Source organism: Asterias amurensis, chromosome 5 (genome assembly GCF_032118995.1).
Source record: "Asterias amurensis chromosome 5, ASM3211899v1".
In the NCBI taxonomy this organism is placed as follows: Eukaryota; Metazoa; Echinodermata; class Asteroidea; order Forcipulatida; family Asteriidae; genus Asterias; species Asterias amurensis.
This window is the reverse complement of record NC_092652.1, coordinates 11,429,996-11,457,453: the sequence shown is the minus strand read 5'-3', so window position 1 is coordinate 11,457,453 and position 27,458 is coordinate 11,429,996. Positions and strand designations below refer to the sequence as shown.

Below are 27,458 nucleotides of genomic sequence, written 5' to 3'. Positions count from 1 at the left end.
GCGAACATACACGGTACGATTACCTAGACTTGACTCAAGTCCCAATCGCGTGCCATCCCCAGGAAAATACTGTTTTGTGATGCTCTGCATTCCAGAACCTGTTCCGCAATTTGACGGCGAGCGCACACAGTATAGCGTGTGTACTACATGTACGTGTTGTTTTATAGTAAGTTGGGTCTATTTCTACCTTTAGGTTGGGGTATGCTTAATAGGGACCGCTCACACGAGAATGGGACTTGAATCAAGTCTACGGTGACCAGTCTTATAGCTCCATGGTCTAATTAATTTAAAGGGAGACTTTCGAGAAAAACTTCATGAAGCTGTTTAGAAAAGTCAGAAAGAAAACAAAACACTTGACACATTTCTCTAAGCAAAAATTGAGTGGGACACAAATCACAATGTAAACTTAATATTTTTTGGCTGGTTACCTGTTGATGTTAAGCAATACTTTTCTGTGCTTTGCACGGTTTTGTGCTTGCAGGCTTTATGCAATTATGCCCTGTGCTTAATTTCCCAAAGCTGCTTGAGCACAAAAAGTAAAGGCACAACATAATATGCTTACTAGAATACAGTTACCAGCCAATATACCATGTCACATGTATCAATTGTGACTGATGGTATCCTGCTCATTTATGCTTAGCAGGAAAATGTTAAGCATTATTTTCTGTGTAAGTCATGGGAAAGTCACAGAATAGGTGTAAAATTTTAAACCATGGGAAATTCATGAGACACTCCTTTCACTGGTTATAATAATCAGTCAATGTTTACTTCAGTTTTACTGTTTTAATGGTAATAATTCTTTTAATTGTATATTGTGCACTTACAACATAAAAAATTATTTAATCAGATTATGCGCTTAACTGAGCACAACTCACAAACTTCAACACAATTGGTAAGTATTTAAAACCTGCAATGACAATGTACTACTGTTTGTATTACATCACAAATCTAAATGTAGATATCTACAATACAGCCACTTATATCTGTATGCAAGTGATGCATTGCACACTGTGCAGCCAATACCCCCCCGCCATTGCAGAGACACTGCAAGATTTTGTAGAATTAATTCTGATGTAAATTGCCATTATGTATTCAATACCCATCAAGTGCGAAGTTGTGCAAAATTTGTCAATATTCAGCACATCCAATTGACATCATTCTTAGAAAAGTGGTTATGTACATTTTTGTACAGGGAGGTCTTGATTCATTCCCAAATCCTGACTTTTTCAGAGCAAAATTTGAAACATGTCATCATCAATTTCAACAACTAAAGGGTCTTTCCGGTCCAAGGATGAGTTTTTTTGTCTGTCAGAAGGTCAAAGTCAAGGCCGTTGTGATTGAATGTCATCAGAAGTCAGGAATGAACCAAAACATACCCTGTACAAAAAATGTAGAGCCCCTCTTTAACGTACCAATGGGAATGGATTTTATGCTTTTAATCAGAAACCTACCTACGTCAGTACAGTGAACACAAATTGTGCATTGCTTTTTCACATGAACTAGTACAGACTTATACACAATTTCCAAGTCAAGAAGCTTGGCTGTTTTTTCCCCGGTGTAAAACACACTTTGGAAAAAAAAAGAAGATAAAAACTACAGCAGAATATCAACTACAGTTCTAATGCTAAAACGTACCTGCTCAAAATACGATGCGACAATCGGCATATTATTATGTATGAAAACAATATTCATAAACAGTTCTTTTTACAAACACAACTGAACACTAATGAAAACATCTAACTTCATTTTAAATTACATCGGCACATATTTACAGTAATGTACAACACCTTGCTAAGAAAAACAACAACAATGTTTTTGCACGATCAATTCTTCACAACATGGAAGAGTCAGAATGCTAGACCAATCAATTACAGCTCTGCCTCCTTCAGAGATTATTTAATCACAACTGCCGACTTTCCCCCAAACAATATCTCATTAAAAATACAGGAACAAACTGCGACAGGCATGATATTTGGCCTTTGGAAAAAAATACGAAATGTCTTTGAGTAAACAACACCTTTATTTGTGTCCACATTGAGTTTCATTGACAAAATAAAAGTATTGGCTTAAAAAGGGTTGCTTTTTAGCTGAAAATAATATTTATTTTTTGTGTATTTTTTGTGGTGACAAAAACTGGATTGACGATTGAGGGCCAGAGGCAGTTGCCAGGGTGGGCAGGGCTTCATGTTTCAGTCCAGTCTCATAAAAATATATGAAAAAAGACTCATATTTAAAAAAAGGGTTTCTGAATTCAGCAAAGAATTACAATCAAGAAAGAATTACTTTGATGCAACTTTCATATTCCCATAGATTCCTGGTTATTTGAAAGTCATGTCAAGTTTATAACCAGTTTTCCCAGTACAACATGCTGGGGTTTAAAGGCACTGTACACTATTGGTTATTACTCAAAATAATTGTCAGCATAAAAACTTACTTAGTAACAAGCAATTGATAGCTGTTGATAGTATACAACATTGTGAGAAACGGCTCCCTCTAAAGTGAAGTAGTTTTTGAGAAATGTAGTAATTTCTCGCTTAAATATTTGAATTGAATTCTTTCACACATGGTACCAAAGGATAGTTTTGTAAGCTTATTTTTGTCCAATAGCAGGGCTCAAATTTGAGAGAAAAATCCACCAGACCGCAGGACTTGTAGTTCAGAATCCTTAAAGGACGGGGATTTTATTTACAAGACCAGAATCAAACAAGAAAAGAAACTAGAATCAAACGAGAATGGTTTATCATCTAAACTTTTTTCATTTGAACAAAGTCTAAGAGAAGATTGATCTCTTCTATTTTATGGGCGATACTCAGCCAAATTCAAAGATAATTGTGAGACCCAAACTCAACATTCGAACATCATTCTTTTGAGACAAATAAGTTGAATTTAAAAAGAAACTAAGGCCTGTCTTGAGCTTACTGGCCCGACACTGAATTTCGGAGGGTCTAGTGTAAAATTCAAGCCCTGAATAGCATCCGTAGTGTGGCTAAACAGAAAATACCATGCCATATACTTGGCATTATCTGGTGAAATTCAACACACTTGGACTTGTTAACTTTGCATCGGGGATAAAGAATATTAATTTTGGTTTTTACCCATACACCGATGTGTGTTAGCACTGTATACTCAGTACTTTCCCCGAGTCCTGTGAAAAAATATCACAGGCATGTTACTCAGGTGGGATTCGAACCCACGACCCTTGCAATTCTAAAGTAACATGCCTGTGATATTTTTTCACAGGACTCGGGAAAGTACTGAGTATACAGTGCTAACACACATCGGTGTATGGGTAAAAACCAAAATTAATATTCTTTATCCCCGATACAAATTTAACATCTACTATATCATTGCGGTACCCGCTGCCAAAACATAGGATTCGAACTGCCTCTAGCTGCCGGGCAACCTCGGTAGTCTAGTTGGTAAGACACTGCTCTAGAATTGCAAGGGTCGTGGGTTCGAATCCCACCCGAGTAACATGCCTGTGATATTTTTTCACAGGACTCGGGAAAGTACTGAGTATACAGTGCTAACACACATCGGTGTATGGGTAAAAACCAAAATTAATACACTTGGACTTATTAACTTTGGTTTTTACCCATACACCGATGTGTGTCAGCACTGAATTTTCAATACTTTCCAGAGTCCTGTGAACAAATATCGCAGGCATATTCGGGTGGGATTCGAATCCACAATTCAAGAGCAGTGTCTTACCAACTAGACTACCAGGGTTGCACAGTAGCTAGAGGCAGTTCGAATCCTATGTGTTGGCAGCGGGTGCCGCAACGATATATAATAGGTGTTAAATTTGCATCCGGGATACAGAATATGAACTTTGGTTTTTACCCATACACTTGGACTTGTTACCTTTCACAGTTCTTTTCACTCCACCTCCAAACACATTTCTACAGCCACTGATTGTGTTTGAACTTGATGAAACATGCGGATAACACCCTATGAATATATTTTTTGTCCATAGCCGAGACACACAGAGCTCTTAATCCATCAAATCAAAGCAAGAGTTGTCTTCTAATAGATTTAGACTGGGAACTGATACCCCCGAAGGGCTACCTCTAAACCATTTGATGATCTTTAAGTAAACAGGCGACGCTAGATGGCAAGTCTCTTGGGTTGTACTCATGTACTCAACTTAGTCAGTGTCTTCCATTGGTCATAACTTGGGATCGCTAAAAAAACAAAGAATGATAAAAAAGTAAAGTTAGGATAAACCTGATAATACGTGGAAGACGTAAGGGTCGTGGCCGAGAGGTTGAAAGCACCTAACTCAAGCTCTACTGCATCTGATCAGCAGAGTAGGGGTTTGAGTGGCGGTCGTGTCACTTGTGTCCTTAAGCAAGACACTTAACCAATGATTTGTCCTTTGGATTGGACGTAAAGCTGTACAATGTAGGTCCCTTATGTTGTTATAAAAATACGCATGTGAAAGACCCCTGTACATATTTATCGCAAAGAGAAGGGGTTCCCCCTGTGCGTCTTACAGTGTGACTATCTTCAAACATGAAGGCTGCACTAGAAAGGAAGAAGAAGAAGAAGATAATCACAGCCTCTTTGGGAATTTGGGAACAACTTCATTTCATTCCACATCCTCAAGAGCATGTGGCGATTCGTAACCGGACTGTTTGGACTGAGATCACACAGAGATGTCTTTTAGTGAGTTTTTTTCTTTCATTATTATCTCGGAACTTCGACGACCAATTGAGCTCAAATTTTCACAGCTTTGTTGTTTTATGCATATGATGAGATACACACACTGTGAAGAGTAGTCTTTGACAATTACCAACAGTGTGCACTGTCTTTAAATAAAACGTGCCAGTACCCTCCCATTCTTGTTTGGTCTTGTAACTTGTCTAGTTTTATCAATTTAGCCATAATTGCTCTTCTTCACCTAGGTGTATAAAAATAACGTGAGAGGGCCGAGATGGTATTGAGTTCGATTAACCCCTCATGCACTAATTTAAGCAATTTGGGGTTGTATGGCTCCAGGAAGTTGAGAAAGTTAGAGGAATGGTCTAAAAGTGTGACCGATGAACAGGGGTAATATTGCTGTAAAGCACCTGGATCTAGCTACATGTCTATGGATATGTGCACTTTATAAGAATTAAGCATTGTCATAACATGGTAAACAGAACCATGAAATTTGGTCCTGGGGTCGATTTCACAAAGAGTTAGGACTCGTCTTATCTCGAGTTAGGACGAGTAACTCGTCTTAACTTAGGATTAATCTTAAGGTCTGCATGCTACAGTGCAGGGTTGGGACTCGTCCTAAGACCTAAGATAAGTCTTAAATTAGTAAGAGTTTTGTGAAATCAACGGCTGGTCACACTAAACATACCTCTGTAAGTCAAGTTTGCCGACTATTTCTCTGACTGTTGCTATGAGGTTTGCATTCTCCTGCGGTGAGTCTAGAATGAGTTGATGCAGCTTGGTCATGTAAGCATCGATGGTTGCCAGGGTAGGGGTCTCCTCTGAAGAACCTACTTGGGGGAAGAAGAAACGACATCCCAAGAAAAGAACCAAGAGATTGAGAGTCAGCTTTATGCTTGTCTTTTTGCTTTTTGCTGTTTTGATCAATGCATGTAATTAACCATAGAAAGGGGCCTACAGATGGAGGCCTACAGAAATGAGTTGAGTCTATAGAAAGGGGCCTGCAGGCCCACAGAAAGGGGCCAGCAGGCCTACAGGAATGGGTATACAGAAATGAGTCAAGAGATAGGGGCTTACATGCCTACAGATAGGGGCCTACAGGCCTACAAGAATGGGTCTGCAAAAATAAGCCAACAGAAAGGGACTTACAGAAAGGGACCTTCGGAGAGGGACCAACAGATAACTTAACTTAACATAACTTAAATGCATTTATAAAGCGCTTTAACACTGTTTCAAAGCGCTGTACAGTCAAGAAAAACATTAAAATACAGGATTAAAAAACATGAGAAAAATAAGCATAATGATTTTTTAAAAATACACAACAGTTAAAAAAGTAGCAAAAATTTAGTAAAAACATTGCATTACAAACAATCATATTACACAGAATAAAATACAAAAAAAGATAAGCGTCAGGCGGACCCAGAGTAAATCAACCCCATTTCTGATAAAAAGGAGACAAAATTGAAAAAAAAAAATAGGGACCCTATAGATAGGGACCTAGAGGCCTACAGATAGGGGCCTACATAAAGGGCCTACAGATAGGGGCCTACATAAAGGGGCTCACTTAGAGGGGTATACAGAAAGGGGCTTACAGATAGGGGCCTAGAGGCCTACAGAGAAGGGTCTACAGAAAGGGCCTACAGATAGGGGCCTACATAAAGGGGCTCACTTAGAGGGGTATACAGAAAGGGGCTTACAGATAGGGGCCTACATAAAGGGGCCCACTTAGAGGAGTATACAGAAATGGGCTTACAGATAGGGGCCTAGAGGCCTACAGAGAAGGGTCTACAGAAAGGGCCTACAGATAGGGGCCTACATAAAGGGGCCTACTGAAATGAAAGGGGCCTATTGGAGGGAGCCTACAGAAATACATGCAGACCCTCTATACACGGTGTCATATGTAGGAGCAAGTCTAGCATTTGAAAGAGGGTTCAAATAGGAAATGGGATCTCAAGGGTTAGCACTCAAGGGCTAGCAAAATTTGTCGCAACTGTAAAAACTTCATATATTACAATGTAGTATCTTGCCTCCCAGGAAATGCCCTGGTATGGCTCAAGGTCACTTTTTTAGTAACCAAGCTGACTTGGTCCATAAGCCATTTTGAGATATGGTAGACACATTGCTGTAACACTGTAAGGTTTGGGTAAATCGATCTGTCAACATCCAAACCACACAGTGCACTCCTATAGTGGCCAAAGACTAATTGAAGGAGCTCAGTTGTCTAGAAGTATTACGTTTGTTTGGACAGACTAGGTTTTTGTCTTACCAGGTAGAGTGACGCCGGCAAAGCTCGTCGTGAGCGATACCCTGAGTGTCTGCAGGTGCTGCTGTAACGTCAAGTTGGTGTTCCGCTGTTGCACTGCTTCTGTCTCTAGCTTAGAGATGGCTGTCTTCATGTTGTCGATGTGCTTCTGAAGGATGGCGTTCTGCTCTTCGTACTCTGTGGTGGATTTCCGGAGCTGGCGGAGCTCATTCTCACGAGCTGGAGGAAAAAAAAAAATAATAATTGCTTTGTGGTGGCATAAGTCATTCTTTTAATTTATTTTAAAAATGTTATTGTGCAACAAAGGCCACTTCAAGGTGTGGGCTACATTCAACTATTTTTCCAGGGGTCGCTGCCACCTACTCCTGGAGCTGAAACAGGGATACCCCATTCACAGTCCATACAGATGTAGGCCTGGGTATCGTCCATCAGAAGCCTGGCTGGTAGAGCAGAAAGCACCATCTCCCCAACCCATACTTTTGGTATTATGTTGCCCCAAAGGCCATAATAAGATTTGCAGTAACAACATGTGAATAAATCTTTTGAGTAGTGATGGTTGATGAAATAAAGCATGCGTACAAGGCTATCACTGGCTGAGAGTTGTGTGCAGCACTAGCCCTATATAGGACTCTTTCTCTGTACACAGGAACAGAGTCCTAACTATTGAGGCCCGTTTCTGGGGCGGAACAATTTCACAGCTTCATAACTTAAATCTTACCTAAGACAAGCCACTAATTTCACATTCCATGGCGGCATACATTTTTCTGCGGTGGGTTTTGGTTCTCATATTTTCCTCACAAATCCGTCATTTTCGTGAAATAATGCAGCTTCCAACATTAAAAAATTCCAGTTTCGATCGTTTTCTCACAGTGTTGTCTGTCGTGCGTACGCGTATACATTTGCGTGCAAGACGCATGATGCAAGCTTAGACGCATGAATTCTTGGTCACCGTATCTTGACTGCACAGCGTTAACAACACAATTCAAAATTTGCGCGTCGTGCGTCTTGCGTACACACGGCAGACTGTGAGAGTACGAACAAAAATGGGAATTCCTTAACGTTGGGAGCTGCATTATTTCATGAAAATGACGGATTTGTGAAGAATATATGACGATCAAAACCCACCGCAGAAAAACATATGCTGCCATGGAATCTGAATCTGTTGAAATTGGTGCTTTCTTGCAGGTAAGATTTGAGTTATGAAGCTGTGAAAATTGTCCGCCCCAGAAATGTACCCTGGTGTCCAGGACGTCACTGTAGTACAAAACGAAAGTGTAAGGCCGCCAGGGCTATGCGCAGCACATACGCAGTGTGAACAATTTAATTAATTGTCATCAAAGGTGGCAGTCATTTACATCATGGCCTACCCACTAGTGGCGGCAAAGTATTGTTACTTGGATTTGTCTACAGATTTCCGGGGTGAAAGTTTGTGTTCATCCATGATGTCCTTCTTGCTGCATTAATTATTCAGACTAGGGGTGTGATAAATTGCAGTGTGAAATATATTATTGCGCCCTCTATTGACCCATTTCACCTGACGTCATCATCAGAATAACCTTGGATGCGCCATTTTGGTGGTCAATGTCAACGTGTGTTATTCAGTGAAGTGAGCATTTTTAGGTGGCGCGGCGTTTACACGTAAGCCTATTGACCACCAACATGGTGAGCGTGGCATCAGTCGCCCGTGCGACGCGCGTGCAAGGGGTCAATTGAACAGTGGTGTCTAATCCATCTGTTGGAGTGGATGGCATCCATCTTGGTTGTTGTGAAGTAAATAGAAGGTTAACAGAAAACAATTCCATGGAAAAGTTTCTGTATGGTGCCATCACTTTTTTATTTGATATGAAACAATATAGTATCAATTTACCTCAATGAGATATCCCTCTTTGTAAAAATGAGTTAAAAAAGCATTGGCACTATACGAAAAGGTGTTTAATTCCGTCACAGTTATCAGTTATTGAGTTATAACAGGGGGTTAACTTACATTTGTTGTAATTGAGGAACTCTTCTGTAAAGATAGGAACATCAAACCCTGGTAACTCATCATCAAGACGAATCTCATCGGTGTACTGCAGGAAAAATAACAACGATAAAACCATCAATAGAATTTATTAATCAGTGAATTAATCCATGTGAATTAATCAGTTCAGTTTATTTCCACTCAATCAGTTAGCTTACAAAAAATGATAACATTATGGTACTTTATATATAATGTAACGAGTAAGTGTTGGGAGTGTCCTACAATCAAGCTTGTTTGGTGGAGACCCCCCAATATTATTGTAAGTGGGTTACGGAATTACTGAGTAAGGTATAGTAGGCCTATAATGGTACAATGTATATTTGGTTCGCGGTAACACCATCTGTGTATCTTCTTGCCAGGTAGAGTTTGTTCTTAGAGAACTGTCTTGCTTTATTCTACTGCCGCGGAGTAGATGTTCGGGGGTTCGGGAGACTTCTCAGTTCTGAAAAGAACTGTCCTGCTTTTTAAACTATTACCTGGGCGGATGGTATAAAAAATAGGCTGGGACTACTACTTTAGCCTGTAGGAGCGTGATTTAACTGTACTGCCGCGGAGTCAGTTCTTAAATATATATGAATACCTCACCATGCAATGCCTCCAATCCTATAATGGTACAATGATTACGAAAACACACATCGAACACAAGACAGACACAAACAGGACAACAGACAGCTGGAAAGGCTCACCGCACAGCGGCCTACAAACAAACAATTGATGTGTAGGCGACAACGTAGGAGACGAACATGGATCTACTAGGGCTTAGAAAATCTCAACAGAGAACTCTCTACTATGAAATGCATCAAACAACATAATTTAGATATTCCCATACCTCCACCAGTATGCCGAGTACACACTCACCTCTAGTCCGGTTCCGTTTGTTTGTGTGTCGTTTTCCTCTCCGGCCTCAACCTTTTTCTTCCTCTCTTGTTGCTTCTTGGCAAACACCTTATAGGCCTCCGTCTGCTGGTAGTTCTCCAGCTCCTTGACGTATCGTTCCTTATCGCGATCGGCTTCATCCAGGTAGCACTGAGGAAAAGAAAAAAAAAGAGAGAATGTTTATCTCTTTGGCTCTAGGACTTCCACCCAACTTGACAAGATCCTAGCAAGATAATAACATTAAGGATGTCCTAAGACAACCATTCTACATCAAAAATGTTAACTTCCGAGGAAAGATTACCATGAGAGTAAGATGGCGGCTTCCCCATGTAAATTATATTGGGATGTAGTCACTCCCTTCAAACTTTAAATCGGGAAGCTGTCTTTTAGGAATCATTCAACATTAGTTATCTCAAGTAAGCTTGGGCGATATCACGATATTATCGAATATCACGATATTAATTTGGACACGATTTCGATATCGGATGGATTTGGTTTTAATCGAAATATCGATATATCGCGATATATCGCGATATATCGCGATATATCGCGATATATCGCGATAATCGCGATAATTGCGATATATCGATACATCGATTAAATATCGCGATGTATTTGCGAGCTGATACCCCATAGATTTGGAGTAAAACCAGAAGAATAGGTCATTAGAACACCTCTCTTATACTAGGACTGTCTCTTCTACAACTTTCACTTGGAGTTTTAAGACTGATGTCAAATTTCATTAATCGCGATTATATCGAATATCGCGATATATTGTCGGCGATATATCGTGAATAAAATAAATCGATATCGCCCAAGCTTAATCTCAAGATCTCAAAGAGTCTAATAAAGAATAATAATAACAATAATTTGGGAGGCATATCATACTTACTTGCAATTGACAAACTGAATTGCAAAGGATGCAGCTGCAACATGGTGGCGCCACAGCCATGCAAGGGCCCATTTAGCTTGAATTACAGTGCCAACGTGCATTTTCTACCTCTTCTCCTACTCTTTGGAACAAACTCCCCCGCAACATCAAAGAGGCACAAACTCTGGATCCATTCAATTTCAAACGCCTTCTCAAAACTCACTTGTTAATCTCTAACTAGTTTTGTTTGTTTTTATCTCTTTTGACTTTGTACAGCGCATTGGGACTTTGTGTGTAATGCGCTTTAAAAGAACAGTTTATTTATTATCAATATTATTAATATATGACCTTGGAGCACAGCCTGAGATCTAAAGTGTGGAAAAAAACTGGAGGTCCGGCAAAAAAACCCCATGTGGTACAGGAGAGAACCAATGCACAACTCTACTCACGTATTACTCTAGCTGGGAATCGAACCAGGGCCACAGGGGTGAGAGGCAAGAGCTTTACGCACAAGCCACCAATGCACCCAGAATGGCAAGTCAAGAGCTCTAGGCCCAATTTCATAGAGCTGCAAACACAAAAAGTAGCTAAGCACAATAAAGTGTTGCTTACCAGAATAAGGTTACCAGTCAAACTGCCTTGACACATGTACAATTTATAACTGGCATCCTGCTTATTTCTGCTGAGTAGAAAAGTTTTAAGCAATATTTTCTGCTCGAGCAGATCTATGAAATTGGGCCGTGTAGTGATGTAATGAGCCCGGAGACTAAAATGCTATTCTACCTGTTTTTCATTCTGTGAGAGTGTGGTCCATTCCTTGCCCAGCATACGGGTAATCTCCGCAAACGACATGTTCGGATTGTCAGCCCTTGCTTTATCTCGTCTGTCATTCAGGAATCGTACGTAACCAGTGAGTGGAGCTCTCGGGGCGTTGACGTCCTTCAGTCTACGACGCTTCTTCCCCTTAGGCCAACCAATCTTAGAGCTTTTTGCAGGCTACAAAACAGATAGAGGAAAGAAACATCGACTCAAAACAGTTCTAATAATCAAACCTACCGGGTACATGTAAAATCTGAAGACAAACAGAATAATCGACGAGCGACTTTACCACAAATAATTATTTATATGAACAGATCTTATTGTCTGAAAGTTTAGTTTTGAAGTATTATTGATACCAATACTTGAGTGAGATCAATGTGCAATAAATTGCAATGCAATAGAATAAAATGCAACATACATGGCTTGTCGTGACAGAGCAGTCAAGTGCACTAGACTAAACCTCTGGTGTTTCTGATCAGCGTAAGTGTGGGTTCAATACCCAGTCTTGACACCCGTTTCCATAAGCAAGACACTTAACCATTGCTTTGCCCTTCAGATGGGACTTAAAGCCAAAATTACCCACGAACGATTTGTGTTCCTATTCCCATGCAGAATTTACCATTCCAAAAATGACATTCATGTAGGAATGGCAGACCAAAGATCAAACTATTGCACCCAGTGTTGTTGAAGCACAATTTGGCAAATTAATTTCTTACGTACACCTTTTCTATGGTAGCTTTCCGTTATGTCCTTTTTCCGAGGACATGACCACTTATCAGAAAGAGCATTCCTTCTTCTTTTTTTAAAAACTTATTTTCGTTATGAGAGATCACCTTACATCACAAGTCCACATACGGCCACTTCAAGGTGATGGCTACACTTCACTGATTGGTTATCGACCCAAATCAACTGCCACCAGGGGCATGTTGCCACCTACTTCTTGGGCTGACACAGGATTACCCCCCTTCGTAGCCCGTCAGGATGTAGGTATGGGTATCACCCACTACGAGCATGGCTGGTAGAGCAGGATGCACTACCTCCCCAACTTTATTACATGGCACTTATGGTTCAGTGTCTTGCTAAACAGGACAAGTGTCATGACCGGGATTCAAACCCACACTCTGCTGCTGACATCACCAGAGCTTGGGTCTAGCAAACTAGACTGCTCAGCCACGACATGCCAAAAGCCGATGAGTCAAACAATGCTGCTTGCACCGGCAGATAGCAAACACTTGCTGTTGAAACCTTGGAAAATAGTGTTTTCATCACCATCGAAATTTTTTGGTGGATATAAAATGTGCGTCCTGTTGTTAAACTTACCTCCTCTTTACTGGCATCAGGAATATCCTGTGAGTTATCTTGCATCATAATCTCAACTGTATAATGACAACAAAATTACAAATGAGAGAATTCAGACAAATCAGTACAAGTACAATTGTCTCTTCAACTGTATAATGACAACAAAATTACAAATGAGAGAATTCAGAGAATTCAGAGAAATCAGTACAATTGTCTGTTCAACTATATAATGACAACAAAAATACAAATGAGAGAATGCAGACAAATCAGTACAATTGTACAATTGTCTCTTCAACTGTATAATGACCAAAAAATGATAAAAAAGAATATTCACACAAATCAGTACAATTGTACAAATGAATCTTGATTTAGGGAAGTATTTTTTTTATAGAATGATTCATCACCAACATGCTCAACTGACACCTTGTGTGCAAAGCCCCTTTAAGTTTTTTCCCATTTCTTTTCATTTTTACATGACAATTTTGTCAAAGCCAACAGTTTCATAAAGTTTCAAAGCTTCCGTCCACAGCTTTACAATTTTAGTTATGTACTGATTCAATGGACTAGTTGGTGCATCCAATAGGTTTGGGTACATTTAAAATGTTTTCAATCAATAAGGAAATCGTTTAATTGTTTAAAAGAATTAATCATTACGAATACCCTTATCCAGCCCTTTTCTGAAAGATTCACGAAAATCTTTGTTACGTAATCACTCATGTTACGTCATAGTTGGGAGCTCCTATTTGTGTAGCCGCTTTGTTGCAGCGTGGAGGTATAACAAAGCAAACTCCAAGACATGACGTCAAAGCACATTCATTTTAATGCGCGCCGTCAATGGCAGAAGTGTTTTTAGTTTTTCAAAACCCTGAGGTTGGGGCCTGATTTTTTAATCGATAATTCTGATAAATTCAGAAGTGTACACATATCAAACTTACATTTAAATGGTGAACAAACGCTTCATAAACAAGTTAAAATAGCATTTCCGTTCAAAACATATTACTCAAGTAGCTGTTTAACGCTCTGTGAGAAAATTTTGAGAAAATCCTGGAAGCAGGAAAAACCCTGAGAAATCAGACGCCTGCATAACACTACTTACCTTGTGAGATATTAGCAATAATCTCTGGGTTGGTCATTGGTTGAGTCAGACTGCCGCTCATGCTGGGTCCATTGTTCGATGGAAAACTAGAAAAAAACAAATTTTAATGAAAAACAATGGTTTTTGTTGGTTTTATGTGTACAAAGCATTCTTTTATGAATAACAGAGGCGCATAAGCATTGTTTGGCTTCCATGTTAAAGTTGACCATCTTACTTTACCATCGATGTGCTTCTCAACGCAGGGTTTGCCTTAAGATTTTTCAAACCTATGGGGGCATTCTGGAGACGAAATTTTACATAACTACGTAAGTCCACTTGCGCAACAGTATGGCATAAGTGGACTTACGCAGCTGCGTAAAGTTTTGTGAAAACAGCAGCAGGATTCCTAAAAATGTTTATTTTTAAACCAAGCCAATTAATCCAAGGTCTTTGAAACTATTTCTACGAGGTGTTAATCAAGTCATAACTGTGCCGGTTGGAGCATTACATATGGTTTCTCCTGAAAATTGTTGCGAACATTTTTCAGTACGCAACTGCTGTGGGTGCCATGGGTTATTTTGAGGCCTGCTGTAGTGTAATATCTACCTTGCATCCACAGACAGATGTGATGTCTCTTTGACGTCATCTTCAAATCCAGAGTAGTTGAAGAGACCAGAGGAGCCCGTCGAAGGGGGCATTAAAGAGTGGTTTGAGCTACTATCACCAAGATCCATGCTGCTTTACAAAAAGAATCACAAACTAGCATCAAAAGGGAATTTAAATACTAATAATTCAGTGCAGCATTTCAGTTAAACCCAGTTACTGGGCGCTTTACTCTCTTTTTGTCATTGTCTGTGGAACGACCGATAATGACCAATTTCAAAGAAAAAAAAGGAGTAGTACAGCACCAACTGGGTCTATATTATTATTTACCCTCATTGCGATTATTAATCGACAGTTAACAACATGAATCCATGAAATACAGGCCCGTTATCACTTTGTCTTTTGTTAAGTAAACTTTAAAGTTAGGTTAACTAAAGAAATGTTGTCGGTGGAATGGCGTTATTAATATTATACTAAATAGTTGTTATACTATAAATTTAATGAACAATGCAGAGTACAAGTTGTACTCGCAAAACACTTGACTTACAAATTATATTATGGTTTGGTGTTATTTAATTACTTTTTGAAGGGATATTCCATTGACAGTTGATATTTGGTATCAGCTGGTTGCACCTTTGTATTGTAGTGGAACAATAATGTAGTAGAATTTTTTAAGTAAACTTATTTTCATTAAAATGAAAAATTTTGATATCCTGCTGACACTTTTTTATTCGTTTTTTTGAAATAAATTAGCAGCAACAAACTTTTTGTAGAATTTACTCAAGTCAAAATCAAATGAGTGAGATATTCCTTTTTTGTAATATTTAATGCAATTTGAACAAAATGTGGCAAAACACGGGAATCTTTCCGTTCCTTCATAATCAATGGTATTGTTGCACAGAGTTACACAGAAATAGCAGAGTGTAAGAACATTATATGGAGACCAGACAACTCGTCCGTCGGACAACTCGTCCGTTCGGACAACTCGACGGTTCAGACAACTCGACGGTTCGGACAACTCGACGGATGATTTATTCAACCGTAAGACAACTCGACTTGGGGTCAAGACAAGTCGACGGATGGCCGTGACGGGGCTCAGCGCGGGGCGGGAGGGGGTAAATAGCGGCCTGGGGTGGGGATGTACTGACTAGCGACTTGGCAATGATGCAAGGGCGTTCCCCGGGGGGAGGGGGTATATTATGGTGGGTGGGTTTATATCCGGGCAAATGGATAGTTGATTTTTTTTTTTTTTTTTACCATGACCCCGCGGCATTTTCATTGCTTGTACCATAGAGCAATGATCGAGTTGTTATTGTTGTTGGTAATAAAGTAAATAAAAGTAAATCTTCTAATAATAGAGCTGTATAATGTTTTACTTATTTAATGTTTTAATTGTGTTTTTTAAACCTTTTATTTTGAATAATTGAAGAAAACTGCTAGCTGGCAACACATAGAGTCATACCATGGTCATACTCATAAAACATAGTCTGTTTTTTACACAAAGTCTCGAGATAGTCACTAACAGATGTTTCTGCAAGTATGGCTTCACTGGAACACCACACTTCTTGTGATAAATAATAATTGGTAAATAATAATGATCATTATTATAGAATCGCAGGAATTATACAGGAAAGTTCGTGTAAACATGACAGTATTAAACGGAGGTCGGCCGCTCAACTGTCGACCTTGGCCATCCGTCGAGTTGTCTCAAAGTCGAGTTGTCGGGACCGTCGAGTTGTCCGAACCGTCGAGTTGTCCGAACGGACGAGTTGTCCGACGGACGAGTTGTCTGACATTCCATTATATAATACATTATAGATTATGTGTATTCTAAGTCTGCAGCGAAAATGAGTGGGATGTTTCTTTTTTGTAATTGTTTCTTTTTTTTTTAAATTTTGCAGTGAACAAGTGAGTGGTGGTAAAACACGGGAATACTGCTCTTCTTTCATCCATAGGTATTACACAGAGTTACACAGAGTTACACAGGGTAGAGCGTGAGAACATTATGTTTATTTTATGTATGCAGCGAAGCTGGAAAATCTCCATGCTCGCTCTCAGTCGAGTGGAGTCGTTTGTTGTGTGTGTGGGTGAGGATCAGAAAATTCGTTCGATTTTTAGACAATGGTGAGGACACTATTTTCTACATTACCCTTACCTTTTTAAATGTCAGAATGAAAAGGGGTGACGAAGACGGCTTCTTGTAAGTGACTGTTTATCCAATACCATACAATAATTTTATTTTATGGCATTTTTAGCACCATTTTCATGTTGTTTTGTCCGGTGTCATATCTCCTTTTCTCAGTTTCCCTGCTTCACTGCGCGTATTATATGGAAAGGCAGGTACCATAATAACCACACGTGCTCTAAACGTGAGAAAATGTTGGGTACCACACGGTTTGATTATAGACGTCACTAGAGGGCGCTAACTTCAAATAATAATATTGTTTGTTTTTGTGAAATTTCATTTTCTTGTCAACACGAAGGAAAATTAATCAAATTTAACAAAATCATGTGTGGAGTTTTATCTACACAGAAATGCCCTGCCAGCCTCGATTTCTTTAAGAGCTAAGAATGTTTTAACTGTGTACCAGTTGCTTGCAAAGTCTGATGTTATTGTTAAGGTTTGAACAAAGAACAATAAACCTTATGCATTAACAAAATCATGTGTGGAGTTTTATCTACACAGAAATGCCCTGCCAGCCTCGATTTCTTTAAGAGCTAAGAATGTTTTAATGTGTACCAGTTGCTTGCAAAGTCTGATGTTATTGTTAAGGTTTGAACAAAGAACAATAAACCTTATGCATTGACGTCATCCAGCCGCCATCTTTTAGGTCAAACGGTGACGAAACAATCGAATCGCACATAGATTGGCCAATGAACAACCTACTTTTGACCTCAAGGCGAGGGCGCCGTACTGAAATGATGTCATGTGCATACAAGGTCTACTTAAAGTGCCGGGAGTCGAACCAACAACCTCCGGGTTAACTTGTCGGCACTTAACCAACTTAGCTATTCAGCCCTATGTCCGCAGTCTCCCTATTTGTCAATATCTTTGTTTATTGGTTCCAGTCAGAAGCCATACAATTGTATAGCTGCTGTCATAGCCAGGAAGCACACCTAACGCCTAATTCGGCCATGGAGGTAGAATGGGCCACAGACGCGCTATATTTTTCCATATTCCACTCGCGCTTGTGTGGACTTATAATTAACCACAAGGGCAACTGATTGGGTACATTTTAAATTGAGCATAGAGCAAGCCTTGCACTATGATTAGGGGTTGAACAAAGATGACCTAAAATTAGAGTGGATAGCTCGAACCAACCACTCGAACGGGAATAACGTGGCCACACATCATGAGACACAAATTCAACCAAACCAATAAATGTTATGTTATTTTACTTTAATGATTACAAACGACACTAAAGTTTAAAACATTATTATCTAAGTACAAATATGTTTGGTTCTTGTAAGTATATATTTACAGTTTCTATAATAAATTGCGAATGCATAGCGGAGATTGCGTCAACCCCTGAGCGAATGATGATATCAACTACAAACTAAGTAGCAGTTGGCTGTTTAACTGCTCTAAGACATTGCTGCTATTTTTAAGTGTGATTTTTCAGTCTTACTTGTCAGTTTCTTGGAAAAGAAACATCTTGTGGTGAAATGCTTGGAACTCCCCCCCCCCTCTAATCCCAACACACACACACCTCCCATCATTACTCCCATAATATAACACTTATGTTTTATGACATCAGCTAAACTCTGACCCAGTGAGCATCTCAACCGATTCAATAAAAAAACACATATTAATTGTGGTTAATGCTTATTAAAATATGGGTGCTCTATGTTATAAAGCCACATGTAGGACACCCTTCTTTAAAAGATCTATTTGCTATTCAGGGTGCAATCGATCAGCTTCCCAGGGTCGACCCGCGGTGCTATTCGGGAAAGCCCCCGACAAGAGCTAATCGAATGATAACTCGCCCTCACATGGTGACATGACGTCATGCACCTTGGGCCAGCCCCAAGGGACCTGTTCCACAAGAAGGGCACTTGAGGCTACCTGGGTGAGCCCCCGGAGTGCTGAACATACCGGGGGCAGACCGGGGTCGACCCAGGGAAGTTAATCAAACGCACCCTCAGTTATCAGAGGGGAGCCACTTACATCATAGTGTCAGTGCAATAACATCTCTATGGGAGACTTTGGAATGATAGGTGGCAGCAGACTTACCAGGTAAATTTCCATTGTTTACGTAGTTTACGCGCACATTACCAAGAACAATGGATTTTATCTAGTCAGTCTGCTGCCACCAAGCGTCCCATTGGGATTGTGCAACATTATACCTCGCACCAAAATGCTCCATGCAAAAATATTGTGTCTCAGCACATTTTGGTTGTGTGACTTCCAGTGTGTGACTTCTTGTATTATACTTCCAGTGCATTTTGAGCGAGATACAATGGTTTGACACTTTCAAACCTTTAAGGTTATTTTAAATGATACAACATGTTTGCACTGATGTGACGATATCATTAATCACATGGCTTTGTGACTAAAGGCCATGTCACACAAGGCAAATACAGGCAACCAGTTCCAGGCAATCTCCACAAAGAGAACCAATTCACATTTGAATGCTCACATTTTTTTCTCGTGGATCAGAAGACAATGTTCGAAAAATGACTTATGTGCTACCAAAGTACTGCTGTAGCATGCACTTCAGTTGGTTGCCTCCAAGTTGCCGATAAAACATGCCTCACGTGACAAGGCCCTAATATTCTCTGAAGTACAACTTCAAATGTTCTTAGCAAGTTAATGTTAGCAACTCTTATCAGGCCCATGTACTGAAAACCAAAATGTAAAGGAAATAAAGATCCTAAATACCCAAGTAAAGGGCTCAAAACACGGCCAAGAAATTACGGTCTAAACTTGTTCAATGTAATGGAAACTAACCTTCAAGTAAACAGAGTGTTTGTGAGGAAGAGACATTTTTCATGCGTTTTTTGTGTGGAAACAATAACAAAAATGTACACTGAAAAATGTGCAATACTGTTCACTGAATTGTTTCTTATAATAAGCTTACAGGTAACCTGAGGTGTGTTTTTTTCCTGACAAAAAAACAAAAACCTATAAATTCTTGTTGTTTAAAAAAACTGAATGGGGTATAATGCTGTGTAAATTTATTTGAACTTAAAGCAATGCATGCAGAATTAAATGAACTCATGATAAGCAAGTCTAAAAAATATCAACAGACAAAAAGCTAAATAATAATCAAAGCAGAGATGCAATCAACAAAAAATTACATGGGATTTTCCTTGTGTTACTCGTAACTTGCTTAGAATGATTAGGTTGATGTGTTTTTGAATCATAAAAAAAGCCAAATGCCTTACATTTTTGCCTTTCAGTTTCGAGTCTAGTTTAGTATATACAATGAAACAGACCAGGGTAATTATGGCTTTGCACTTACGTACTTTTCTATCCACAAGTTTTTTTGTGCACAACATAATGCATCAGTTGCGTTACTTTTTAAATGGAATCGCATCACAAGGACATGACAAGAACTTGTTTTACAAGTTTATGTGAGTGAGTAACACTTAAAAACTGCCCACTTTTATCAAAATACAATATTTACATCTGATTCTGTACAATGGCATGATTGGGGTTAAAAAATCTAACAGCAGAACTGGCGGCTTATGAAAGTTTCTTCAGAAGGACTGTTATTGCATGTAGCTTCATCTTGTTAATCGTGTTCATTGAACACAACTAAAATCCACCTTGATCAAAGATTGGAGGTATTTCAATGTATTAAGTACACAGTGAAAATGAAACTGGATTGTACCTAGACTTGTTGACAAGTCTCTAATGGTTTGTCGGGGTGATAGTCGAACATATGGTGGCGTAATGATTCAGGTCTCTGCGATTGAATACTGCTCTCACGAGATCGTTGCTCTTGCGGGAATACCAACAGTGTTTGTGGGAATCGCAGAGAGAGTCGGAACGCTATCACCACGACAAACAGTCAATGACCTGTACGCAAGTCTTGATTATACCTGAAGTTGTAACACGGACAGACTTGCCATGCCTTTTTTTTTCAACACCCTTTTAAAACTGATACAAATTTGAAGAAAAAGTTGCTTCAAAAAGGTAAACAAAAAATACTAACGTTGTTATTCTTCAGCACCCCTAACTTTGTGAATACAAACTGGTTTTAAATTCAACTCATAATACGATTTGCAGTGAGAATGCAAATCGGCAATTTCTTTCCCCAAGCACATTAATGTAATAAAGCAATGCTGATGTACATGTAGTTAAAAAAAGAACAACACATCTTTAAAAACTAAGTTCTTTTGATACCAAATAGCAATATTTCTTTAAACCTAATGTTGTACTGTTTTTCGTTTGTCAACTTTGTGTTTTGTTTACTTATTTGAGCTAAAAATGCTTAACGGTACTATTGCTCCAGGTTGTTTCCTTTCAACTAAGTTACTTTTAGCTTCTTTTTAAAGTGCTGATAAAAGCTCAGCTCGACAGTGTTGTCACACGACATCAAATCTTATGCCAACACTTTTTATAGGGCCCTATGACACTATGGACTGGTTCATAGGTACCTACGCTATTGTTATTTTACAAAAACCTTTCCAATAACCGTGCAAACCAATGCAGATTATTTCCTTACTGTGTTGTCGTTAAAAAATGCATTAGGGTCACTATCCAAATCTGATTTGTTATTCTATTACACACTTCAGCTTTCTTCGCCTATTATATACTGCATTTTTGTATTTTCTTTGCACTACATGGTTTTTATTTCAATTTTTTTTTTTGCATAGCAAATAATACTAGCGGCCAATACTGTATGATCTAATTGCATTGTCATGATTCATAACCTATGCCAGCTAATATGCCTTTTAACCTTTTATATCAACGCCTCCACGCAACTTCATTTCTTGGCTTTCCTGTAACGAGATAAAGAAGAAAGCAAACAATTATTAAAGAATGCATTGGAGCAGAACAAAATACAAATAAAAGTAAGACAACTGGCCATTCCACTTGCAAAATCGGAAGCTGGAAATTGATTGGAAAAAAAGAAATCAATGCAAGAACATGAGCTGTGGAAGCAATACATTTTCAGCATCTTAAAAAAATAAAAAATCTAAATAAAAACAGGCCTGGAATTTCATGTAGGCCACAGAAGCAATGGCCTTAGTTGCCCCCTGGTATTGGTGCCCCTTCAAAAGTTTCCTATAGACCTTCTAATGGAAGTGCCATTTGCAATTTCAAAAGGCCTTGCCCCCTCAAAGTTGAAATTGGAGGCAAAGATTTTGATTTTCACTCTCATAAATTTAAGCAAAATCTAGAGGAACGTGACTTCTTTTCATCAGAGAAGAAAATAGCACCATAGTAGTGACTTGTATGGTGACATCTCACTTTGCTTAGCAGATAAAGATTGATTTGAAGGTACACGTTTGGTAGTTGTCAAAGACCAGCCTTCTCACTTGGTGTATCCCATCATAACCACAAAATAACAAGCTTGTGAAAATTTGGGCTCAATTGGTCATCAAAGTTGCGAGAAAATGATGAAAGAAAAAACACCCTTGTTGGATTAATTTGTGCTTTTAGATACGAATAAAAGACTTCTAGCTAGAATTCTTTTACTATTTTAGTGAGGAATTACCTCTTTCTCAAAAACTACGTCACTTCAGAGGGAGCCGTTTCTCACAATGTTTTATACTACCAACAGCTCTCCAATGCTGGTTACCAAGTCAGTTTTTAAGTTTATATTTGTTATGAGTAATTACCAAACATGTACCTTCCCTTTAAGATTGATCCTAGCTTTATGTGAAATCAGCTCCCAGTCTCATACAGTTTGGCAGCTATGCAGTAGTCTAGTCCAAGACAAGTGCTGTTGTTTTTGACAAGCATGACCATTTTAGCACAATTCGGTTTCAAAGACATGCGGCAGCTCATGACAACTATTGCATGCAGGAGAATAAAGCCTGATTCATACTTCCTGCGAATGCGAGTGCAAATCGAATGTTGGCGCCACAAAATTTGCCACAAATATCCGCAGCAGTTCAGCTCTGCTCAACTCACTTGTGAATATCGCTGCAAAAGGATAGCTGTGATGTCAAATTTGCTTCGCAATCACATTCGCAGAAAGTATGAACCGAGCTTTAGGCTTGGTCCTACCTTGAACTCACTCTAAATCCAGCAATATTTGGAAAGAAAATTAAAATATCTCACAAGGTCTTCATTGGTTCTATGGGCTAAAACATTTTAAACTACAAGCATGACAGTTTTTTCCCCTCAAAAAATAGGAGGTTTATCAAACTCCCCCCCCCCCAAAAAAAAATAGGCTTAAAAAAAAATAAAAAATTAAGGGTGCAAAACACGCACTAAAAAGCTTTAAAATGTGTGGGTTTTTCCTCTAAGTTTTTTTTAAAGGGATTTTATACGAGGTACATGTAATAAAGTCATAAACTCTGGAAAAATAGCAACTTATAAATCCTCTATTAATATGAAACCATACATGTAATGTAGTGTGACAAAAAATACCACTTAAAATAAATGCACATTAAATATTCAGACTTTCTGATTGGATCTTTGTGTACTTACTTGCTAGGGACAATGTGCCCAGCGGCAGGGTCTGCATTGCCTGGTCTACCCTCATATCCAACTGCACACTGTAAAAAATTAGCACAACAAATAAAATGAGTGTCAGAGCAGCATCACTTCTTTAAACAATGAGAAAATAACAGCTACTTTTTTGTCACCAGGTGGACATAAACAAGTATCAGATAAAATCTGATTCCTTGAATCTGGTCCAAGTTTGTACAAAAACTCTCATTGACTACAGTTTGTATAATATAAGTTAGCCCAAACAGTCTAGGTGACTATCGTTGAACTAAATAAGGCAACAATTCAAAACTAGCTTACTGGGCGTGCAGCCGATTTCACGAAATGCTAGGATTAATCCTATCTCGACTTAGGAAGGGTTCAATGCGACCTAGGCCTTTGGACACAGAACTTAACTCATCCTAAGTCCTAAGATTAATCCTAAGTTAGGAAGAGTTTGGTGAAACTGATGACTGCTAGCAAAACTGGTTGGCAAGTGCTGCCTTTCAAATTTTCTTTAACTGTTCAGTATAAAATTTTGTTTAGCGATTTACTTGGCTAAGCAAGAAATAACAGGGGTACCATTATGTTTAGTACTATTATTGTATTGTATAACTCGTAACCTTTTTTTTCAGGAAAAAGCTGTTGCTAAGCAAGTTTTTGTGCTTATACAGGCTCTATAAAATTTTGCTCTGTGCTTCAGGAGTGACTAGTTGATGGGGTTTAAAGGCAGTTTACTGCACTTATTTTTTAGGGCATTAGTTTGATGACTTACCCTGGTCTCAACATCCGTCCAGTCTCCACTATCAAGTTCCTCTTGCGCTGGACGCTTACGATCCAAGGGGCTGGTAGAGCGCTGTCTCTCAATCTTCAGTTTCTCAATGTCTGTGAATTGCACGGATCGGCCACCTCCACGTGTCTGCAGGACCTCAGCCTTCAACCAATCAACAAGAGGAGACTCAATATTTGTATGTGAAACCACATTGTCATAGGTAAGGGTCTATAAGGATGACTCCTTACCAGGGCTCGATACAACGATCCATTAGACTCAGCCCACAGCCCACGTGTGGTCAAGAACACATGTGCCTCTCCAATGCATTGTGTTTGGTCAATAAACAATGGGGCGGAGCTTAAAGCTCTGATGCGACCTTATGAATACCATGGCCATTACCCTGATCTCAAAAAGTTATAAAGTCTGAGCACTATCGCCGTCAAAATCAAGCAATTTGGCAAAATACAAGATTACATCACTTCTGTCCTGCTGGCCCAATTTCGTAGAGCTGCTTAGCATAAAATTTGCCTAGCATGAAATTTCTTTTATTGATAAAAACATGATTACCAAACAAAATTCTGTTTGTTGCATATTGCTTTTATCAAGGAAGTGGTACAATGTGTGACCAGGGTAAAAGCAAAACAAAATTAAAAGCAACAAAATTATGCTTACCAGAATTAGGTTAACAGTCCAAAGTACCATTCAATGTGTAGTGTGTAACAGGTATCCTGCAATTCTTTTTCTTAGCCGAATTCACAATGAGCTAAAACTGATCTTAACTGCAAATCGATCTTAGTCGCTATAGCATAGTGTGATGTCACATTACAAATCACTATGGTAAAACTGACAATTTGTCTAGAATTTCATGGTTGTGTGGAATCGGCAGCAGGTCGTTAAAATATGTGCCTCTGATTGAAAGCACAGAGTGGCTGATTCGTTCAGAACCCCTCACCTTGTACAGTTTGGTCTCTACTTCACCCTTGGAATCTTCTTCTTGATGGGTCAGCATGTAATTCTCTGTGCCTTTAAGATCCTTGACCGTAGGCATTGCCACGGTTCGCTTCTTCTTCAGTCCAGCGGGCTGCAGTACAGTTTCTGTTCAACAAATCAAAAGGATAACTTGACTTGTCGTTCTTGAGCCTTTGTTTGTTTCATTTGCTAGAGTGCAGGAGACACAAGAAAGCACTTAACAAAGTACCCATAGGATTGTGCTTAGCTCTAAACACTGTTATGTTTACAGGGTGTCATGGTCTTATAGGTTAAGAGCACAGGATTCAAACTCTGGTGTTTTTTATCAGCAGAGTGTGGGTTCGAGTTCCATTCATGACATCTGTGTATTTAAGCAAGACACTTAACAATGATACTTTGTCCCTCGGATGGGACGAAAAGCCAATGGTCCCGTGTTGTGTAACGCACGTACATGTAAGAGAACCCAGAGCACTTATCGAAAAATAGAAGGGGGTTTCGCCCTGGTGTTCCTGATTTGATTGTCAGCATTTTGCGCCATAGGTGCTATGTAAAATGAGGTCTCATAAATCAATCGTAGTCCAACAAACCTTGCGGTTAAAATACTGCATGTAATATTCATTCATTTATATAGCATCATGTAATGGTTTGCAATCTGCAGCCATATGCACCAGAAAACATTAGCTCCAGTCAAACTTAATTAGAACACTCACCAGTATCAATTGTTGACGCTGGCTTGTGGTCTACCCACGCGTTGGACGTTGAGCGTGACCGCCGATGCCTCAGCTTGACCGGTGGCTGCGTCATCCTGGCAGGCGGCGATCGGGTTCGGTTCAGGTCTGCCTTCATTTTCTTGGCATTGTCCTCTCGCTCCTGGCGGGCGCAGACAATCTGCTTCAGTTGGCGCAACTTCTCATCCTTCACCCAAATCTTAGTCTGCATCTCCATTTGAGTTGCCTTCACTCGCTTCTCCTGCAGTGGAAATTATTAACGGAACAGTAACAACTAATCCTTTCGACCCGACCTACACATTCCTTTTCCTTTTTCAATTTCTGGATTCGCCAACATATAAACCCAACTGTGTATCGTATTGTGAAGGAAAGGAAAACATTAGCAGCATGACTCCAATTCAAATTGTCACTGTAAACCCAGTACCAACTGGTTTGATCCGGTTCACTCTAGTCTTTACCGGTCAACTTGACTTACACATTCCTTTTTCCATTTCAGTTTCTGGATTCGCCAAGATATAAAAAACATTGTATCGTATTGTGTAGAAAAGGAAACACTAGCAGCCTGACTCCAATTAAAATCGCCACTGTAAACCCAGGACCAACTGGTTCAGACCGGCTAGGCTAAACCGGTTGACAAGACCTACACATCCCCTTTCCAATTTCAGTTTCTAGATTCGCCAAGATAGTAACAAAACAAATTATGGAATATGATGTGTAGAAAAGGTAAAACTTTAGCAGCCTGATTCTCATTAAAATCTTTACTGTAAACCCAGTACCAACCAGTTGGTTCCGGTTCACTCTAGTCTAGACCGGTCGACTTGACTTACACATTCTTTTTCCCATTTCAGTTTCTCGCTTCCAGCTACGCCCTTCAGCGCCTGTCTCAGTTTATCCTTCTCCAGTTGTTCCTTGCGTATTCTTTCTTTCTCAGTGTGGAGCTACATTGTGGAATGAACAAAGGTATCACAACCAAATTAAAATATTACCCCCAAAAAATGGATGCCGTGTCTCAGAATATAATCATGAGGAAAACTTAAAATGAAACAATTCACAAACGAAATTGAACATTTAATGTTGAAGTCTTATATAGCGCACATATCCACCTAACAAGGTACTCAAGGCGCTGAGTATATACAAACTTTCAGAAAGATAGGTTATTGCAGTGATGTATTCCGAGACTCAATTATTTAGCACCTTCTATAGGGTTTACAAGGTGCTACGGCACATACACCAGCCACATCCAGGAACACCGGGGTGAACCCCTTCTCTTTTCGATAAGCGCACTGGGTTGTTTTACATGCGTTACACAACACATGGGACCAATGGTTAAGTGTCTTGCTTAAGGACACAAGTGTCATGGCTGGGGATCCGAACCCACTTTCTGCTGTGATAAAATTTAACATCACACGGCCCATATCACACCCTGCAGATTGTGTGTTCTAACTCCCTGTAATAAGATTTGTTTTTCTTTATGCAAAAAGTACAGCTTTAAAGATTGTAAATTCAAAAGTTTGCCATTGTTCCGTCGTCGTTTTACCTCTCAAGATGGCGCCATGATGAGGTCAATGCATAAGGTCTATTGTACTTAGGACTCACCTCCGATTCTAGTTCCCGCTTTGAATATTCATACGCCGTCTGGGTCTTTTGCAGCATCCCTTTCTCTTGCTCCAGATTGCGGATCTTCTTCTCAAAGCGCAGCGTGTTCTTGTCCTTGGAGGCGAGCTTCATCTGGAGATCGTTGTTATGCTGCTTCAGCGTTTCCATCTCTCTCTCCATGTCCATCAACTTGGCACGGAAGACACCCTCTGTAAAGTGCAACAACCAGGGAATGTTATATGACAACAAATCAAGACTTTAATAATAATAATCTGTTTAATATCGCACTTTTCA

The 27,458-nt window shown here is 39.4% G+C and overlaps 2 protein-coding genes across 5 annotated transcripts in view; both read right to left on the bottom strand.

The window, feature by feature from the left end:
• Positions 1-3,257: 3,257 nt before the first annotated feature.
• LOC139937148 (high mobility group protein 20A-like) lies at positions 3,258-16,799 on the bottom strand. 3 transcript variants are annotated; one of them, XM_071932175.1, is made up of 10 exons: positions 16,644-16,799; positions 14,492-14,623; positions 13,907-13,992; positions 12,832-12,887; positions 11,476-11,688; positions 9,804-9,971; positions 8,910-8,994; positions 6,929-7,144; positions 5,351-5,495; positions 3,258-4,184 (listed from the first exon to the last, which is right to left on the bottom strand). In XM_071932175.1, the coding sequence occupies exons 2-10, from the start codon at positions 14,617-14,619 to the stop codon at positions 4,169-4,171; spliced, it is 1,113 nt and encodes a 370-aa protein (XP_071788276.1). In that variant the 5' UTR covers positions 14,620-14,623; positions 16,644-16,799; the 3' UTR covers positions 3,258-4,168. The 3 variants fall into 3 exon arrangements, with proteins under 3 accessions (XP_071788276.1, XP_071788275.1, XP_071788277.1); XM_071932174.1 differs by having other exon boundaries at positions 3,260-4,184; positions 14,492-14,620; XM_071932176.1 differs by having other exon boundaries at positions 3,260-4,184; positions 5,351-5,492; positions 14,492-14,620.
• Positions 16,800-17,873: 1,074 nt separating this feature from the next.
• LOC139937147 (kinesin-like protein KIF23) overlaps positions 17,874-27,458 on the bottom strand; it is a 39,085-nt gene continuing 29,500 nt past the window's right edge. For both annotated transcript variants that reach the window (XM_071932172.1, XM_071932173.1), the window contains 7 exons: positions 27,165-27,373; positions 26,396-26,506; positions 25,551-25,809; positions 24,824-24,966; positions 23,875-24,033; positions 23,100-23,167; positions 17,874-21,439 (listed from right to left, as the gene is read on the bottom strand). In XM_071932172.1, coding sequence (XP_071788273.1) covers positions 21,424-21,439; positions 23,100-23,167; positions 23,875-24,033; positions 24,824-24,966; positions 25,551-25,809; positions 26,396-26,506; positions 27,165-27,373 — 965 coding nt within the window. In that variant the 3' untranslated portion in view covers positions 17,874-21,423. The remainder of the gene's footprint in view (positions 21,440-23,099; positions 23,168-23,874; positions 24,034-24,823; positions 24,967-25,550; positions 25,810-26,395; positions 26,507-27,164; positions 27,374-27,458) is intronic.